The sequence below is a fragment of the Coregonus lavaretus genome, assembly GCF_964263955.1.
Source record: "Coregonus lavaretus genome assembly, chromosome: 9".
Lineage (NCBI taxonomy): Eukaryota > Metazoa > Chordata > Actinopteri > Salmoniformes > Salmonidae > Coregonus > Coregonus lavaretus.
Window position 1 is genome coordinate 13689343 of NC_139996.1, and position 20819 is coordinate 13710161.

At 41.1% G+C, this 20819-nt stretch overlaps 2 protein-coding genes across 3 annotated transcripts in view; one reads left to right on the forward strand and one right to left on the reverse strand.

Moving 5' to 3' along the window:
• Positions 1-20819, reverse strand: part of ccdc73 (coiled-coil domain containing 73) — a 58192-nt gene that overhangs the window by 1790 nt on the left and 35583 nt on the right. The window contains exons 2-19 of one of the 2 annotated variants that reach the window (XM_084168158.1): positions 13647-13712; positions 13258-13350; positions 13020-13157; positions 11488-11559; positions 10872-10943; positions 10276-10311; positions 9972-10046; positions 9433-9471; positions 8839-8974; positions 7794-7873; positions 7292-7417; positions 7142-7201; positions 6745-6849; positions 5944-6054; positions 4023-4163; positions 3689-3872; positions 1915-3534; positions 1623-1750 (exon numbers count right to left, since the gene is read on the reverse strand). In XM_084168158.1, the coding sequence (XP_084024284.1) occupies positions 1623-1750; positions 1915-3534; positions 3689-3872; positions 4023-4163; positions 5944-6054; positions 6745-6849; positions 7142-7201; positions 7292-7417; positions 7794-7873; positions 8839-8974; positions 9433-9471; positions 9972-10046; positions 10276-10311; positions 10872-10943; positions 11488-11559; positions 13020-13157; positions 13258-13296 (3162 nt within the window). In that variant the 5' untranslated portion in view covers positions 13297-13350; positions 13647-13712. Of the gene's footprint in view, positions 1-1622; positions 1751-1914; positions 3535-3688; positions 3873-4022; positions 4164-5943; positions 6055-6744; positions 6850-7141; positions 7202-7291; positions 7418-7793; positions 7874-8838; positions 9133-9432; positions 9474-9971; positions 10047-10275; positions 10312-10871; positions 10944-11487; positions 11560-13019; positions 13158-13257; positions 13351-13646; positions 13713-20819 lie in introns of those variants that run through there. The other variant, XM_084168157.1, reaches the window with a different exon arrangement.
• Positions 17165-20759, forward strand: LOC311134475 (DEP domain-containing protein 7-like; the record flags this gene model as incomplete). Its single annotated transcript, XM_084168159.1, has 9 exons — positions 17165-17231; positions 17546-17966; positions 18074-18198; positions 18352-18538; positions 18698-18960; positions 19097-19239; positions 19546-19671; positions 20382-20457; positions 20545-20759. 9 exons carry the CDS (start codon positions 17165-17167, stop codon positions 20757-20759), a joined length of 1623 nt encoding a protein of 540 aa, XP_084024285.1.

Here is a 20819-nt window from a genome sequence, read left to right on the forward strand (position 1 = left end):
ACGATGCGATGACTGTGACGAGAGAGTGAGTGAGTGAGGAGAGGTAGCAAAGTATCATTAGGTAGCCTATTCCCACAGCCAATCCATTCTCTATCTAGCTATGTGAGTTTTATATGTTGAACATCCCACCCCTCAACAGAAGCATCTCTGTGACCCTCAACTCAGAGGCTTGGATACAAAAGACAAAAAAGGTTTACAGGAAACAATGATCTGCAATAGTTTGGACTGTTTTCTGTCACAGATATGCCTCAGGGTTCCCTATAAACATATAAGGAAGAGTTGATTCAACATTGTAGACAATCCCAAGCATGGTTGATCCCGTCTACCAATCTATCCCTTCAGAGTCGAGATAAGGTGTCAAAAATACGGCTCGCGGGCCAGGGGTCCAATCCGGGGGAGGGGTACAAACTCAATATACACTGAACAAAAATATAAACGCAACATGCAACAATTTCAAAGATTTTACTGAGTTAAAGTTCATATAAGGAAATCAGTCAATGGAAATAAATAAATTAGGCCCTAATCTATGGAATTCACATGACTGGCCAGGGGCGCAGCCATGGGTGGGCCTGGAAGGGCATAGGCCTATCCACTTGGGAGCCAAGCCCACCCACTGGGGAGCCAGGCCCAGCCAATCAGAATGAGTTTTTCCCCACCAAAGGGCTTTATTACAGACAGAAATACTCCTCAGCACCCCCTCCCCCCTCAGACGATTCAGCAAGTGAAGAAGCCAGATGTGGAGGTCTTGGGGTGGCTTGGTTACAAGTGGGCTGCGGTTGTGAGGCGGTTGGACGTACTGCCAAATTTTCTAAAACGACGTTGGTAGAGAAATGAACGTTCAATTCTCTGGCAACAGCTCTGGTGGACATTCCTGCAGCCAGCATGCCAATTGCACGCTCCCTCAAAACTTGAGACATCTGTGGCATTGTGTTGTGTGACAAAACTGCACATTTTAGAGTGGCCTTTTATTGTCCCCAGCACAAGGTGTACCTGTGTAATGATCATGCTGTTTAATCAGCTTCTTGATATGCCACACCTGTCAGGTGGATGGATTATCTTGGCAAAGGATAAATTCTCACTAACAGGGATGTAAACAAATTTGTGCACAACACTTTTGAGAAATAAGCTTTTTGTGCGTATGGAATATATCTGGGATCTTTTATTTCAGCTCATGAAACATGGGACGAACACTTTACATGCTGCGTTCATATTTTTGTTCAGTATACATTAAAATCGAAACTGTGTAGAAATGATAATGGACCTATATTCATTCAGCTCACTAATAATCACTAGACAGTCAGGGAGCATCGACAATTCCCCAAGCTATGGATAGAGGACTATTCTTTGCATTTTTTGACGGCAAGGAAATATAAAACAAAATCAGTGCGGCCCTCCGCCCTCGTTGAAGACCGAATGCGGGCTCCGGGGAAAAATGAGTTCGACACCCCTGCTCTACGTGATGAATACACTGAGACTATCAACCTCATTCCACCCTGCTGAAACGTTTTTGGAAATGGAAATCAACTTGAAGCACACTTTTTAACTTCATTGCTCTGCATAGCTGTGAGTTTAGCTCACTAGGGTTTTCCCTCCTGCTCCTTAGATACTGTATATCAACTCACTTTTTCTGCTGACATTTCATAAAACGTCTCTCTAATGGTGTTCCATTCCCCTTGATGATCTCTCTTGTGGGACGTCGGGAAGCTGGGAGGGTTCTGCGAGTCTGCAGACTTAGTCATCACTGAAGGATCTGAATTCCAAACAGGGAATGGAAGCCAATCTGATTAATTTTATTAAAATGCAGGTATGCCAATCTCAGGGAGGCAATCATGAAGCCCCAAAACAAGAAAGATTATTTGAAAATACCATAATTTATCTTTACACTAGAGTACTCTAAATGATTGCCTCACTCACCTCTGGCGTTTTGCTTGCCCTTTAGAAAGATGGGTATTGTGAATGGAGAAGGAGGCTCTTGGAATCCAGAGGACAGTTTGGTTTTCAGGTCAGACACTGGGGATATCTGGCATGTAGGGGTTGTAGGCCTGCTGTCGTGGGCACTTTGACTAATTGCGATGCTGTGCATGTTCCTGGAATGTATGTCCCTTTTCTCTGCAGTTAACTCAAATGATGATCGATATCTTTTGTTGCTTGCTAGAAACGAAAAGTCAATGGTTTCAGATATCTTCTCCTCAGCTTTCAGCAGGCCAGATTGTTTTGAATTATTGCTTTTGGGGGAGAGATCTGTCTCATCGCTTGGGGGTTTGGAGGTTGCTGGGTTGTTGTGCTTAACTTCAGTATCTTTGTCATTGGCATGTTGTGGTCTCAACTTCTCCTCCACTGTAGAGTTAGAGCAGTGGCCTTCATGAACCCTCTCAGACTGTGGTGAATCCATAGCCATTGGAGATGGTTGGAACTGTGATCGAACAGGCCCGTCAACGTCCACACTAACATCTGAAGAAGGTTGTTCAGGATCTCCATGGGTTCCAGCATCAGGGCTCACATCGAGAGCTCCACTCTCTGGTAAGGTTTCCTGACAGTTAGGATAGAGTGCATCCTCAGTCACTGGCACACAGTCTCTAGCTGGTTGTTCATGCTTGTCCTCAGGCTCCATGGTTCCAATATTACAGTCAGACTGAGCACAGTCCTGTGCAACAACACCATGGGGATTGATTTGCTGTGGCAGGTTCAGGGGCTGTGATGGAAGACAATATGTTCCGGTTGTCTCTTGTTCTGTCGGATTCTCAATGTGTGTGTTGCTGTGTTGTTGGGCTGAGGCTGGTAATAAGCTGCTATGTGACTCTGGAAGGATGTTGACCTCATTGACCTCTGGCGTGTGACATCTTATTACATGGATTTCAACGACCTTCTGAAGGAGAAAGTTGTATGGATCTGACTGTGAGACTGCCAATGGGGTCACCGCTTGGACTGGGTCAATGTCCTGAAATGATGATGTGCTTTTCTGTCTGCCTCTGTGTTTATTAAATGTCTGGCTGGTTGTCATCTCTGGCATATACACACTCTGTTTTTGCTCTCCATCCCTTGTTCCTCCAGCCACTGGGTCACTGTTTAGCGCACCATAAACAGACCTGTTCTCAGAGCCAGATAGCCCACTCATAGAGTCACTTTTGTCGCTCAGATGGACATTGCTGGATGAGCAGACATTATTAATCAAACTGCAGACTGGATCATTGAAATCACTGGAGTTACGTTTGTTGTTTGAGTCAGCTGACTGACCTTCTCCTATTCCGCAAATACTCCGCACATGGACCATGTCTGTGACCGTGGTCGGACCGTCTGCAGATCCAGACTGGAGCGAGGTCAACTCCTTCAGATTTCCTGCTGGTGGCTGGAGCACCGAGCTAGGCTTGTCTTCACCCTGACAGCTCTTTCCACCTCCCTCTACGTCTGTGGACCGATCTGGATTGGAACCATGGGTGGCCTGTACACTGTCGATAACCTTACAGTGGGCTATCTGTGGAGAGTCATCAATCACAGTCTCCGAACAACAGGAAGGACCGACTTCCCTGCTTTGGTCTGTGTAGGTAAATCACATAGCCAAACAACATCAATAATACATTTGCTAATAAAAAAATTACATTCATTGCACCTACATCAATGCCACAATTAAATCTGCAATTCATTTTAAAACAATGATAATTTATCATGCAATTGAAGTGGATCACATTACCTGACACATCTGTAACATCTAGATTCTCCTGTCTAGAGTCACTTTCCGCTGTTTGAGCCTCTTCATCCACTACAACTGTGTCCACTCTACAAACGTCCTTTGAGACATATTCATCCATAGCGGATTGATCTCTGTTTTCACCCATTGGATTCCCGTTGTCTTTAACATAGTCCTTCATCCCACTCTGTATAAGTGAATCATAACAGACAACATAGTGTTATTGAGTTATTCATGGTGTGAGGCTGAAATACTGCAATTAAACATAGGCCTTTCTGTTATTAATCAGCATTGTATATCAGCATGCATATCTCCTATTTTGATGTTGCTGTCCCACCTCTAGTCCCTGTATGTGTTCTGCTTGCAGTATAGCACGGGATGATAGTTCTGTGTGTTGCTCATGAAGGTGGTTATAAGCCTCCTTTACAGATCTCAGGTCTTGGTGCTCTGACTGGATCCTCTCTTGTAACATCAGTTTCTGTTTAAGCACATGCAATACAAAAATAATGTAACACTTTAATAGTGTGTTCAGATAGCTATGTGAAATAATAACACATACAGTGCATTCGGAAAGTATTCAGACTCCCTTGACTTTTTCCACATTTTGTTACGTTACTGCCTTATTTTATTTATTTATATAATCCTAATTAATCTACACACAATATCCCATAATGCCAAAGCGAAAACAGGTTTTTATAAATGTTTGCAAATGTATTAAAAATACTTATTTACATAAGTATTCAGACCCTTTACTATGAGACTCAAAATTGAGCTCAGGTGCATCCTGTTTCCATTGATCATCCTTGATGTTTCTATAACTTGATTGGAGTCCACCTGTGGTAAATTCAATTGATTGGACATGATTTGGAAAGGCACACACCTGTCTATATAAGGTCACACAGTTGACAGTGCATGTCAGAGCAAAAACTAAGCTATGAGGTCGAAGGAATTGTCCGTATGGCTCCGAGACAGGATTGTGTCAAGGCACAGATCTAGGGAAGGGTACCAAAATATTTCTGCAGCATTGAAGGTCCCCAAGAACACAGTGGCCTCCATCATTCTTAAATGGAAGAAGTTTGGAACCACCAAGACTCTTCCTAGAGCTGGCCTCCCGACCAAACTGAGCAATCAGGGGAGAAGGGCCTTGTTCAGGTAGGTGACCAAAACTCTGTCACTCTGACAGAGCTCCAGAGTTCTTCTGTGGAGATTGGAGAACCTTCCAGAAAGACAACCATCTCTGCAGCACTCCACCAAGCAGTCCTTTATTGTAGAGTGGCCAGACGGAAGCCACTCCTCAGTAAAAAGGCACATGACTGCCCGCTTGGAGTTTGCCAAAAGGCAGCTAAAGGACTCTCAGACTATGAGAAACAAGATTCTCTGGTCTGATGAAACCAAGATTGAACTCTTTGGCCTGAATGCCAAGCGTTACGTCTGGAGGAAACCTGGCACCATCCCTACGGTGAAGCATGGTGGTGGCTGCATCATGCTGTGGGGATGTTTTTCAGCGGCAGGGACTGGGAGACGAGTCAGTATCGAGAGAAAGATGAACGGAGCAAAGTACTGAGAGATCCTTAATGAAAACCTGCTCCAGAGTGAACCTTCAGGTGAAGGTTCACCTTCCAACAGGACAACGACCCTAAGCACACAGCCAAGACAACACAGAAGTGGCTTCGGGACAAGTCTCTGAATGTCCTTGAGTTGCCCAGCCAGAGCCCGGACTTGAACCGGATCAAACATCTCTGGAGAGACCTGAAAATAGCTGTGCAGCGACGCTCCCCATCCAACCTGAGAGAGCTTGAGAGGATATGCAGAGAAGAATGGGAGAAACTCCCCAAATACAGGTGTGCCAAGCTTGTAGCGTCATACCCAAGAAGACTCGAGGCTGTAATCGCTGCCAAAGGTGCTTCAACAAAGTACTGAGTAAAGGGTCTGAATACTTATGTAAATGTGTTATTCCGTTTTTTTAAATTTTTTTATATACATTTGCAAACATTAAAAACCTGTTTTTGCTTTGTCATTATGGGGTATTGTGTGTAGATTGATGAGGGAAAAAAACAATTTAAATAATTTTAGAATAAGGCTGTAATGTAACAAAATGTGGAAAAAGTCAAGGGGTCTGAATACTTTCCGAATGCACTGTAAATATACCATGTCTAGTTTAGTTTTACATCACAAGAGAGCCTTTGTCCATTGAATAAATGTGTCCAGTACATCACAACAACATATTTTCAACCGTATTTGACAATATTCAATGATACCTCATTTTCCCAGATCATTCTACAGTTTTTGTACTCCTCCATCAGATGAGTGAATCTGTCTTCTTTTTCCTGGGTCTTCTCTTGGATCACTTCATGTTCTCTTTTAAGGGCCTGCAATAAAATTAATCACCCGAGAGATTTTTAATGCAATAATACGTTTTTATGTGTTTATTTAACCTGGACAGAGGGTTTTAAACAGACAGAGAAGCTAATACAAATCAGTTGGGTTGTGTCATTTTAATAATGATTTTAATAAATGAATGAAGGTGAATTAAAACGTGGAAGAGGAGTGAGTAAAAGACAATAAGAGAGGTGTCTTTAAACACAGAATAAACACACTATCATTCAGTTGCACTTTGTGTGTACTATTGTGCAAAGTGTGATCTACAATACACTCCATCATCTTTAGGTGCTGTAAGCACCATCATTTATTTCTGTCCTTGTATAACTTCACTCCATAATCATTTAAATGGTGTAAGAAACCTTTGTTCTGTGACTAAGAGGAAGTGTTTTTATTCTACCGTTTTGTATTTAACCATGTACAATCTGTTCATTTAAATCAAACTTTTCAAATTGTTATATTTTCAGAAAATGTATCATACACCTTTTCTCTTTCAATTCCCTTATAAGTCATGGGTGTAATAAAACATGCTATAAGTTGTCATAGAGCAGAATAACATTTGTATTATGAATATATAAACAAACCCTTTTTTTAATCAAAAAATATAAAAGTACCCTTTACTTTAGCTTAGTTTGTTTGTTAGAAACTAGGAGAAACTAATAATTGCTAAAAGTCCTGACCTGGTACTCCTCTCGCTGTGCTTGAAGCTCCAGCTCCACTCGGCTCACAGCCTGAGTCTGTGTCAGCAGAAGCTGCTGGGTAAACTGCAGGGAGTTCATCACCTCCTGAACACACACACATACACACACACATACACACACACACAAAGGGGGTGGGGTCTGTGTTAATGACATACAGCACAACCGCTTGCCTGACATGCATGGATATCCCCCTCTCGCAACCCCCACAAGCCAACCCCCTTTATTTTACACTGACACACTTTCCCCAAATTCATCAAATGTAACCTTTTAACATTTTCAACCCATCGAGCAACCCACATTATTATGGGGTAATTGGGGGGAAAGGGGTTGGATATGTAATACACTATGCTATGTGTGGGGGGAAATTGATACTGACCTTTTTTCCATTTCTTTCAGTTGTATGCTCATCTCTGAGTTTTTTATTCATTTCTGTTTCCTGAAAAATAATGTAACTATTAACATTTAATTCAAGTAAATTAAGATAACAATGAATGCCCTGCTATATATCCAGAAAAATAACTTTTACCACATGCAGTCTGTGTTGAAGTTGCTGTATGTTTTGCTCTTTGACTGTGAGGTTGCAGTTCTCTTCAGAGCTACCCACGGATGGCACTTTGGCCTTAATAAGCTTGTTATTAAGTTCCTCCACATCCTTGACGAAGAAAGTAACATATGAGTGCCTTAACTTACAAAGTGGGATACTCACATGGTTATCAACCCCAAAACTCAGATCCACATCCATAAGATGGAACAGTAAGAAAACTGTCATTGTAAAATATGTGTAACCTTCAGTCTCTGCCACTTAACAGATCACTATTCCATTTAGCACTGTGCATGCTGTACATTTCTATTACAGAGATACCGCACAGCAATTATATATGGTCTTCTTTGATCTCCTTGGCAGGGAAATATTTGAGTTACACCTCCAGGTACTGCCTGCTCTCCCCAATCTTACCCTCTACACAGCAATCTGTATTCTCTGATGATGTAACACACATTTTAAAATTCATATTTAAATCATGTCTCACCTGTTTTAAGGAGATGATTGTAGACTCTTGTTTTCTATTCACAGAAGTTAGTTTCTTATTGAGTCTCATGGCATCTTCAACTGTAAAAGGGATCAAGAGTTCACAAATGGAAGCTTTCTGAACTAAAATAATTAATTAACTAAATAATGTAATTGTTGACCAAATGAAATATTTCTGGGATTTATGTGTAGCTATTTTCTTTACTGCACATGGAAAAGTGTAACAATTTCCAGACTAACTCCACAAGGCAGACAAATTAATCCTATCTCCTTTAAATTAACAGCAACTGCTGGCCCCACCGTAACTGTATCACCACTTTACATAAATAGTGATACTATGGATTAGTGGCAAAAGATTAACATATTTTTTTAAAACAAGGCGATATAAGTACAACAGAGTTACTGGTTAAATGTCAGACAAGAATGGCTATGGCTACCTGATAATGTATGGCCTGCCACTGTTATCAGACATCACAATAACAAAACACGTTGAGGTTTCTCAGATTAAAAAAAGGCCACCACCGTACTGGTGAATATCTGTTAGTCTTGGGGAAAGTCTTGATTTTAAAACATATGGTAACTAACACTTTACATTAAAGATACACTATGCAGAAATCGCTCTGCCATTTCCTGGTTGCTAAAATTCTAATAGTTCGCCTAATTTATGTGACAAAACAAGCAAGAATAGTGTAGAGAATCATTGTACCATCTAAACCGCTGTGAAGTATCTTTTCCATAAACCAAAATATTGTGTTTTCAGCTGTTGGAAGCTGGTGTACAAAACCGAAAGTAAAAGAAGCAAAAATTAAACCTAAAAACGGAATGCATAGAAATTGCGCACATAGAACAGATCTACCGCTTCTTAGACTTGCTTTCATTCCGAATGACAGATCTATAACTCCCATTTCTATGGGAATTTTGTCAGGTCGCCCAAAAAGTTACATATTGCACCTTTAAGTTGCTTTGCAATGGTATGAGAGCAACTTAAGTGTTACATAAAATACACTGTCTAAATGTGTTAGTGGGCATGGCTGTGGCGGGCATACCGTTTTGCTCCAGCTTCTCGTGGGCCTGCTTGACCATGGCACACTGTCTGGAGAGAGCCCCAAACCTCTTCTCCACCTCCCCCAGTTGGTTCAGGTGGCTGTCTTTGGTCTGGGTCTGCAGCTGCAGCTTTTGCTCCTGTAATAAGCAGTACTAGGTTCTCTCAGTAGAATGGTCAGGATTGGTATGATTTTCCTCAGTCAGCTACCACAAAGGAGGAGGACACTGGGAAAGAGTTTGCTGTCACTTTGGGCTGAGAGGACCTTTGTTTAACATCTTGGCCGCCAGCTCCCCTCCTAGAGATAAGGAGTCAACTTGACACATGCCTGAGAGCCTTTTATTGTTCATCGCTGTCATTATTGTTTGATTGTCTGTATCAAGACACATTTTTTCCTAGCCACTGGAAGGTTAAACAGAGCGAGGCTCAGTTATAAAATATTTTAATAGTGATATTTTCTCGGCTGCACTGGCGGTTCAAGTGTCACACACTCCCTATCCGTTACTCCTGATGAACCATTCCCTCTCCTCATCCTCCTCTTTCATTCCGCCCACTCCCACTCTCCCCCGTCAACAATTTATATAATTGGAATCCTTACCAGCTCGCTTAATTTCTTCTCCAAACTGTACTTGAACAACTGTAAAACAGTAGTAAAAAGACGGTTATGTTTTTCATCAAGATTTCATGACAACTACAGTGCAGACTTTCAGGGAAATGTTATAGAATAACCAAAGCCTCACACACGTGCAAATAACATTCAATAGAAACACAAACTCTTAAGAATTTAACTCACAATACAAACACATGGAATTAAAATGGTTTAAGATAGGACATAAAATAAAGTCAACACAATTGTGCCATAATATTACCAAGAAGTCCATTATAATACTACAAAATAAAATATCAAAAAGAGCCGTTATTGCCCAATCCCAGGGTTAGGTTGTAAATGCAGTGGACCATGGCGACTGCCGTATATCACCTTAGCTGTCTCACCCCAGTGTCTATTCCACACACACCCCAACTCAGAAGGTCAACGGCGGGATAGCGCTTCACCCATAGCCTCCAAATGGGACGAACAGGGGGGAATGGAGAGGTGTCCCGCTCCCTCTGGGTGTGTGTGTTTTCTAGAAACGTTACCTGCAACAATTTCAGTTCCTCCTTCAGACTGTTGATCTCCTTGTCCTTTAACTCGGCTGTCAGCTGGTGCTTTCCCTTCAAAGGAACATTGCCACAGAATAGAATTGTTTAGTTTATTAGAATAAATAGAATAGATTGTATTTGTTAAGTCTAAACTAAACTCAGTAATGTAATTTCTGCATCACTGAATTACTGCATTCCAACAAAACAATATGAAACAATGACCTTTAGTGTCACAGTATGTTGAGAAAAAGGTCAGAAAAAAAGACTATCAATAAAAGAAGATAATTAAAGTGTATCATACCTTTTCACCTTCAACCCCTCTGATTTTGGACTGAAACTTAATTAAGGGGAGAAAATTTAAACAGATTGCAAAACTATTATGATCATGATATCAGAAACAAATGTCACCAAACTATAAAGTAAAGTTGGACATCATTTCAACAAAAAATTAAAGCTGGTTACATTGTTTTTCCTTCACCAGACATCCACATACATCAATGGCGAAGGTGCATAAAGACGGCGGTCCCCATGTACTTACCACAAATGCTTAATTTGCTAAGTTTGCCATATTGTACATTGCTCTCCGTTACTTTTTTTGTATTGTCATTAGCACAGTATACATGATCCCAATACTAGCTCCAAGACAGCGGCAATTTGAAAAAACTAAAAAGTAAATTGTGCTGATTTACTGGCACATTGAACCATGTGGCGCGCCGTAGTTTAAAAACGATGTGGGCAGTGCTAAAACAATTCTGAATTTATGCACATTCGCCATCGTAAAGGTTGATCGTATGTGCCTTTCCTACTTTCCCTTACACAGTAGGAAATGAGCACTGCAGCAACATATTATATGATTTTGCTACGCCCAATCGGAAAAATGGAGACTGAGAAAATCACCTGTTTTTTAACATTGGCAAGAGACTCCATATGTTGATTTGCCATGTTGTCAATTTGATGTTGAAGGGATTCCTACAAAAAATAAGGAATTACATTAACTCAGAAAATAATTCCAGAGGTGAACTGATAAATAATTTAATAATTGTTATTCTCTCGTCATTTGTGAGATATTCTTAATTAGCTATCTTACGCAAGCACACTGACAATAATGAGTAAAGCATTAGTCAATGTCCTCCCGAGTGGCGCAGTGGTCTAAGGCACTGCATTGCAGTGCTAGCTGTGCCACTAGAGATCCTGGTTCGAATCCAGGCTCTGTCGTAGCCGGCCGCGACCGGGAGACCCATGGGGCGGCGCACAATTGGCCCAGCGTCGTCCAGGGTAGGGGAGGGAATGGCCGGCAGGGATGTAGCTCAGTTGGTAGAGCATGGCATTTGTAATGCCAGGGTTGTGGGTTCGATTCCAGTATTTAAAAAAAATAATAATAATGTATGCACTCACTAACTGTAAGTCGCTCTGGATAAGAGCGTCTGCTAAATGACTAAAATGTAAATGTCAAATATTTGCAGCTGTCTCATTCAACTAGCCTAACTAGGCAACAACTAGTCTAACTAGGTACCTTCTGCCATTCTAATTCCTGCTTCTCCAATACAAGTTTACTAATCTGCTCTTCATACCGAGTTTCAGCCTCCTGAAGCAAAAAGACAATACAAATATTAGAAATACATAGCAAATCTCACAGATTTCAAAGTAGTAGTACAGTATTCTTAGCATTGAAGTAATATAATGAAAAATACCAATATATTTTTCTTAAAGATGGAGTTTTATACGGTCCACAGAATACATTCAAAGAGGGAGGCTCAACTATGAATTGAGTTTCAGTAGTTCTTTGGGGAAGTAGCGGTACATTAGAGTGGTGATATTTAGTGCAAAGCCATCCTCATCCTCCCTCGGCCCTGGAAGGCAGGTAAAAGTCAATTGCTTTCCTAGATCTAGGGACTTTTTAATATGCGTGTGGGAGTTGGCTCATGGAGTTTATTTATAAGTTCCCATTAAACTATGCTACCAGCATGGCATACTCGAAAAGTGCACACAAGATAAAGCTGTTAGTTTGCAGAGGAATAATGATTTGATGGGGGGCAAGCCCAGTAAATAGGCTATTAAACTTGGTTATCTAAGTAAATCAAAAGAAGCAACATAGATCAAATAAGGCCTGAGCCACAACACACTGTAAATATCAGGCCTATCCCATATGCAATCTGAATACAGTATGTGAATCACCCTATTATGTGAAAATTCACAACACAGTATTCTAAAATCAGATAAATGCCTGCCATTGGTTTTCATTTAATCTCTTCATAGTCAGGGCATAAAAACACCTGGATTAAGCCTGGAGTGGGAATGCAGGCAGATCAATGAGATGCCCAAACTTTAACTTCATGCCCCTAAACATCCATATTATAATTTTAAATAGGTGTAGTTAAAAGTATTTGCCACTATTCCATCTTCACAATGTATATGAAAACAAATGTGATGGAATTTGGCCGGCGCAAGATAGTCTGACATGACATCCTATGCTTTTAACATCACACCAATAAACCAAAGAACTACAAAGTGTTACTTTAACGGCATGCCTGAGGATCATATTGATTAAATGTTTTTGTCCCAGAAACATGGTAATAACAATAAAATGTGAGAGCCAATAGTTTATTTTCCTCTTATAACCTTTAAACATGTCCAGTGTCAGGTTTAAAGTGCTTGCTACGGGGTACCCTTTTTATAAGCAAATACATTAATTCACCAGGTCTTTGCTTGCATGACCCCGTTCAGATGTGCAACTACAGCTGGCTTGTGTCCAGATGGCCAAAAAGGGCTGTGAGCTTCCTCTGAAAACTCATAATATACCTCCTACGAAATTACACTCCCCAGTTCCTCATGACTTGACCAAATAGAGCCGTAAGTGTCTGAGCTCTTCCTGGTAAACAATGGGATGAAGAGGAAGTTGTTATTGTGGAGACATTCCTGAAAATAAGGATTTTGTTTTATGTTATAATTCCTGTAACAATTTCAGAGAATGTAGAAAGTTATTATCTATCTTTATGTTACCATAACATCAAGAGATATTTGAAGGATCTTTATAAATCACAGTACCCTGTGAATATGTAGTTCTTCCACTGCTTCATGAAGACTTGTTTTAAACTCCAAAACCTGTAAGGAAATTATGCCACTGTCTGTCTCGTGAAGGGTATATGATAACGACAGCTCCTTTTCAAAGTCGTGTCCTCCAGTCTAAAGAGAACAACAATAGTTATATTGTAAGTTATGCAAACAAGCATAGACATACGCATTCTATCATAATGTATGTATTTCTACAGCAACCCTAGCTTACCGTGGTGGGGCGTTTCCCTGACTCTGCACTGACATCCATCAAGATGTTCAAGTCAGGAGAAGGTTTTGTTGGGACTCTTTAACGATCTGATAACTAATGTAAAAATAAAAAATAAATATTGAATGGTGTGTGTACAACAAAGTATATTTGGTATAGGCTTACAGCATTAAAACATTCTTTATACTTTTCAGTCACTAAGTAAACAGCATTGCATGGAGATACAGTGTAGTGATTTGGTAGTAGTTCCACTGTATTGAGAATAACATCTTCAACTCATCAAGGTGGAAATGAAGCTGTCCTGAGAGTCTAATAGGGGTCAGAGCCATAACACTGAATGGACAAATTGCCTGTCATTCAGATTTTAAATGATAGAAGTTATTTAATATGACCTGTGTAGATGGCCCCCTGTCCTCATCATGACTGACTTTTTAAGTAGGTCTCCACTGCCGACGATCCTTTAATAGAAGAAAAGATTTTCTTCATTTAACCTGCACCGTACTCAATCATGTGCAGGGATGAAATGATCCCGTTAGAATTTGCTACTATCATAAATGACATTGTGACCTGGGGGGCCAATGTCTTTATTTGCCTCTCCACTGATTCACTTGAACAGATATTAAACAATTCTATAAACCATGAATAGCTAAATTAAAAGGACACCATCCATATAACGGGATAATTCCCATCTGCAACATGAAGTCTGTATGACCTTTTGTGAGTTATATGACTATTGTCCTGTAATGCACTGAGAAAAAACACTGCCATAATCAAAGCCCTGAGGTGAGGATAATACGTATTTAATCACAATGTCATCTATCGTGATGGCTGGTCTGACTTAAATTCTTAAAGCACAGCTACAGCAAAGTATTTAGGGTTCATATACTACAATTACATAATTACCATGAGGTGGTTACTGAACTCAATAATATTGTTAGAGATTATAAACTGGGTGGTTCGAGCCCTGAATGCTGATTGGCTGATAGCCGTGGTATATCAGACCGTATACAACGGGTATGACAAAACATTACTTTTTACTGCTCTAATTATGTTGGTAACCAGTTTATAATAGCAATAAGGCACCTCAGGGGTTTGTGGTATATGGCCAATATACCACGGCTAAGGGCTGTATGCAGGTACTCCGCGTTGCGTAGTGCATAAGAACAGCCCATAGCTGTGGTATATTGGCCATATACCACACCCCCTCGGGCCTTATTGCTTAATTAGCCTATGTGAAGAAGCATTATAAATTCATACCACACAAAATACTGTGCAAATAAAATAACGGATGCCTATTACTTTCATTATTATGATTAATTTATGGGGTGATTTTAAATGCTTTAGATGACCAGGAACTACATGACAAGAACATGCAGGATATGACGACTAAGGTACCTCACATATGACTCCATGTTGAAATAAAGGTTAAATAAAATAAATAAAACATTCGAGTTAGACGATACAGTAAACCCTTGGTGGGTGGCGGCCTTTTACCTTATCATATATTTTTTCTATCAATATACTGATATCTAACATGTTAAAAAATGGTGCCAGTCTGTTTCTGCATAGTTTTATCATCCTTTCCGGGTATAATCCTTAATGTGTTTACAGCATGTGTACCCTAATAATCCTATGCATTCACCAGTAATTGTTACTAGCACTAGGAGGTGTGAGATGACTAGAAGTACCCACTTAGAGAAGATTGATGGCGCAACTGAATAATTTTTCGAAATATCATAACACACACTGTAACTTTGGTCATTGTAACTTTGTAACATTTAAATATCAAAAGCTTGTGGTTTTAGAAACGATTCTACATTATTGTATGTCAACATCACAAGGTTGCTTCACTTCAACATTACCTTATTTGAACCTGAGTACTAACCAGGTATGACATTGGTTTTCTGTGTTCCAAATATGATTCCGGACTTTAAATAATCTAACATAGCTAAGTCTTATGAAAAATTGTGCGAAATTACTCTCAACACTTACTCTATAACGGAACAGTGTTATATCTAGAATATCAAATTAATTAATTTAATTGTGTCCTGTACATCTCTCTGAATGTCTCAATGCCTATCTCTTTGAATAAAAACGTTCAGCATCATCTGGTCTCCGGGTGATCAATCTAGTTTAATATTTGTTCGATTTCTCCCTGCTTTTTCAGGGACCCCTAAAAGCTATCTCAGGCCCCTGAGGTCCTAGGCCCTATAAGGTGAGAACCACGATGTAGCTGCCAGCCTAAACGTTTTGTCTTGGAAACAGTTGACTCTAGGAACCAAATGGAACGTAACGGGCAGGGGCCTACCTGAATATGTCCAATAGAAAGTCGTTTTCGTTGAAAGACATTTGACGTTTGGAGTAAACGTTTTCCGTTGCAACACATACAAAACGTTTTGCAGCGAAATCCGACTAATGAATACACCCCTGGTCAGTGGTCAACTCAACTCTGGGCTACCGGTAAATCGCTTTCCCCAACCGTGTCTTCAAGTCCTAAGGGCCTAGAGACCAGAACAATTCACTGGCATAGACTTACCGCTAGATCCCCTCTGCCACTACCAGCGAGCTAACGTTAGTTGGCTAACTAGCATGGTGACTTACCATTTTCAGCTGATTTCCGTTGTAGATGTGAAGAAACAGTCACACTTTTTAGAATACACAATAAGTTATTTAAAATAGATATTCTAGCAAGGTTTAGAGTATATCTAATGACAGTGTTGTTTGTTGAGCTACATTTATGAAAAACCATGGCAAGTAACAAAGGTAATGTGTAGGCCTAGCTATCTAGCTAAGTTAGTCAGTTATCTATGTTGGGTAAATTCATAGCAAAGCTCGCGCACAGCCAGGGGAAAAGCGGGTGCACCGAACACACTTTCAGCTCGCGAGGAAAAACTGGACTGAATTTGGCGCTGTTCTGCCACCTGCACAACAGCACATCGTGGTCCTCTGTAGCTCAATTGACGTATGGTAGCTGCAGCCCAATATGGCGACCGGTGGGTGACTGTGCGTTCCATATACGCTGTGTGGCTAGACCTGTACACATTATTCTACATTTGTAAAGGGAAGGGAACACTGCTGCTTCCTCGCTCTCCAACCAAGGTGCATGCAGCAGACTGAAGTGAAGAAGAAATTCAGCAACTCTTGGAGGACAGTGGACGTTTATAAAAGTGCTTATTAAACGTAAACCCAACGCATTTCAGCCGATGGCCTTCGTTTCTCTATGAGAAAAAAGAATGATGCGTTTATACATTTCAAGTGGTAGAGCATGGCGCTTGTAACGCCAGGGTAGTGGGTTCGATCCCCGGGACCACCCATACGTAAAAATGTATGCACACATGACTGTAAATCGCTTTGGATAAAAGCGTCTGCTAAATGGCATATTATTATATTATTAAGTGGTCCTCATATGGGCTCAGGGACCAATCACAATGGGAATACAGAAACCTGACCAATTGCTTTTAAACTGACTGACCAACAGATTGTGATTAAAGTAATTTTACCTAAGTGGCACGATCTGGCTGCCATCTAGTGTTCAAACTGTGTAATTGTTCCGAAGTGTCCTTGACGCTGTATTAGCGTAGTCCTTGGAGTAGAAGACACCAATTATGTAAAAGCGACCTCTTTGACAAAATACTCCATGCTAGTTAGTTTTACTATTCACTACATACTACTATTTTAAATAGAAATGAATAGCCTACATTTTTGTTACATTCGCTCAATTTTTCAAGTTCAATTGATGTAATCAGCAGGGATAATGCCTACTGCATTCTTCTACTATTCTACTTATTATTCTACTGCGTCTTTAACAGCTAATTAAGGTTTCCCTTGCTCACCTGTGGAATGTATAAAAGGGTAACGTTTTGGACAGAATTTGTTTTATTACGTCACCACCATCGTTATCAGTTGAGGAATGGCCACAGTAAAGGAGAGAGCTGCTGCGCTGAGTTTGTCTGGAAAGCTGTGTCTGCGTTCTCCAGGTAAAAACTTTGACATTTATTGATGGATGTAGTTGTATGCACGAATCAACTCCTCATTAGCCTACATGCTCGCCATATTTTTCTAAATAACAATCAAACCAATGACTCCCATGTTTTTTTTTCTTCTAAATATTACTTTCCCCTCCTATAGAAGGCCCTCTTATTTAATTGAACTGACAGTTTGTTGTCCTGGAAGGAATTGTGGTCTGCCAACATCACTGTTGATCATGCACTGGCTGCTTACAGTTTAACCAAGGATATGGTTAAACCTTTCAAACCTGTTTTGCTTTTTTCTTACTCATTTTGTATTACAGGTCATGGCATGGTCAATAAGCCATTCCAGGCCTCTCCTATATGGAGGAGCATCATTGCCAACCTCAAGATGTCAGTGAAGGTGAAGCGAAGGCGCCTTCACCTGAAGTCGCATAATGACTGCTTTCTGGGGTCAGATGCAGTGGACGTGGTGTTGGCCCATATAGTCCAGAGCAAGTTCTTTGAAGGTGCTGACATCTCACGGGACAAGGTGGTGCGTGTTTGCCAGACCCTCCTGGATTGTAAGGTGTTTGAGACGGTTGGAGCAAAAATCTTTGGTAAAGATAAGAAGCAAGATGTTTTCCAGGACAGCAAGGGTTACCTCTACAGGTTTCTGAACACACAAATGCCCTCTATGGATGAACTTGAAAAAGGAGTCCTTTCTCCTGGTATTCAAAGCACTTTTTGCAGTGCTTCTTGCAGGTGGTTATTTGTTTTGATTCTGTTTCTGCTTTGTATTTGAGAAGTCTATGACATTATAATTGGATGTAGTCTGTTTTTTTTATTGACTTTGGCTTCAAATCTTGCAGGCAAGAGGAACAACTCTCTTCACATGGTACACCTCTGAGATTCAACCAACTGTTGGAGACAGGCCTGGGAAACCTGAGTCTGAGTCCAAGCAAAGCACACATTGACTCTCCATTACCACAGACCTGTAAGTCATCTACTCTCATAGTGTAAAGTTGGTATCATCTGATTCAACTACATCAGGGGTGCTGGTGTTGGGCAAAAACTAAAATGTGCGGCATCTCGGTCCCCAGGACTAGTATTGAACACTAGTTGACAGTCCATTCCTTTTACTCTGTAGTGGTTGATGAAGTGTGGCGGGAGGAGACGATGCTGAGACTGCTGCAGCTGGTAGAGCTCCCTATGTTGGACAATCTGTTGGAAAGCGGAGAGGCCTCTCCCCGTCGCATGGCACAGAGGGACCCAGACTTGATTTACACCAGCAACTACCTGGACCGTGAGATCCTGAGGGCCTTCAAGGACTCACAGTATGTAGTGATTAATCATCGGTCTTACTTGAATATCTAATATGGATATTTCTAACATGAATGGAGCTTATCTCATGCAGGCCTACGGTGTACAATATTCCTGGTGGTGAGCGACAACAGTTTCAGTGGCACAGGATTATTTATTTTCTTCTGTTGAAGGGAGGATAATTGGCTTACAGCAGCATTGGACTGTCTGGAGTTCCTGCCTGACCAGCAGGTGGTAGAGGTGAGCCGTGAGCTGCCCAAGTGTCCAGACGTGGTGGGTGTTGGCCAGGGCCAGCCCTGTTGCTCAGGCTCCGGCACCCAGCAGTGCAAACTGCTGCTGTATGATACACTGGTGAAATACTACGGCCAGCCCGACCGCTCATCCCTGCTCGCCAACCACATGTCCGACATCTACACTGGGGTTACCGAATTACTAGGTGAGACTGGAGCTATGACCACTTTATGTTACTTGGGTCATGATTGGCACTGTTTTTATTAAACTTTTGTTTTACTGTTTCTAGGTCTATCATAAGCAATGTGTAGGGCTGCATTAACTTGTACTTCTTTTTGCAGTGAATGCAAAGTTTGATAAAGCTCTTGAGGCACTGCAGTTGTGTTTGAAGCTTCTGCACCCTCGTAAGCGGGAGGAGCTGCACACATTGTTGAGCTTCATGGCTATGGCTGCAGACCCGCTGGAAATCAAGCTGGACAAAGAGGTGAAGACCATGGGGTCAGGGTCAGTTACTGTTATGGGTCAGTTATTTCCGTATGGAGTCAGAGCATTATTATTAATTTACTTTTTACTCATTTAGCAGACGCTCTCTCTCCAGAGCAATTTACAGGAGCAATTAGGGTTAAGTGCCTTGCTCAATATTTTTTTTCAGTCTGCTCTGGGATTTGAACATCTGGACATTCGGTTACTGACCCAACGCTCTTAACTGCTACGCTACCTGCCAGATCTTGATTAACCAGAATCAAATTGTGCTTCATTATGTTGGAATAACTCATATTCTCATTTTCAGATTGAGAACAAAATGGTTGTGAAGATGGCTTTTTCCAGAGCCGTCATCCACAACAAATCTCTAGCCAAAGAGAAAGTGGACCTCCTGGTGCTGTTCATGCTGGACAATCGCCATTACATTTTTAAGGTATTCTTGTTTTGTTGGCAGAGCAGTGACTGATTTTATTTGGGTCCTTGAAAAGCTATGTACAGAGTGGACAAAACATTGTGCTCTTTCTATGAGACTGACCAGGTGAATCCAGGTGAAAGCTATGATCTCTTACTGATGTCACTTATTAAATCCACTTCAATCAGTGTAGTCAAGGGAAGGAGACAGGTTAAAGAAGGATGTTTAAGCCTTGAGACATGGCTTTTGTATGTGTGCAAATTCAGAGGGTGAATCGGCAAGACAAAATCTTTAAGTGCCTTTGAACGGGGTATGGTAGTAGGTGCCAGGTGCACCGGTTTGCGTGTCAACTGCAAAGCTGCTAGGCTTTTCATGCTCGACAGTTTCCTCTGTATCAAGAATGGTCCACTACCCAAAAGAAATCCAGGCAACTTGACACAACTGTGAAGCATTGGCGTTGACATGGGCCAGCATCCCTGTGGAACGTTTGACACATTGTAGAGTCCATTCCCCAATGAATTGAGGCTGTTCTGAGGGCTAAAGGAGGGGGGGGGGGGGTTGCGTGCACGCACACACAACTCAATATTCGAAAGGCGTTAATGATTTGTACAGTGTAAATCCCATGTATTTCTTTTTATTATTAACACTTGTTAAAATGCCTTATGAACGTGCATGCATTCATTACATTATTACGTTTGATACATGGCTGGCTTGAAACATTTCTGCCTCAGATACCAGGATCTTTGCACAAGCTGGTCAGTGACAAACTTGCCAGAGTTGTGCAAGGGGAACAACCAGATGTGACAGGTAAAATATCTATCTGGTAGTAGGCTTTGGAGAGTGCTGACCGCCTCGAATACATCACTTACATTTTGTTCTCTCCGTTGTCCTTAGGGTCCACCTTCTGTCAGCAAGTCTCAACAAAGGCTTATACTGACTGTACTCAAAGAACAACACATGAAGAGCTGTTGGTGTTACTGAGGAATATTAATGAAGACCCAAAGCACTCTGCCAAAGAGAGGAAACGGCTCCTCAGACAATTTTACCAAGGCCACCCAGAAATATTTGTTCAGTATTTTGGGGATTCTATGTCTGCTGTGGGTGTGTAGCCAGTGTCAATGTTGTCAAAAGATCACACTTTGTACAGGCCTAGGTCACTTTGTATGCAT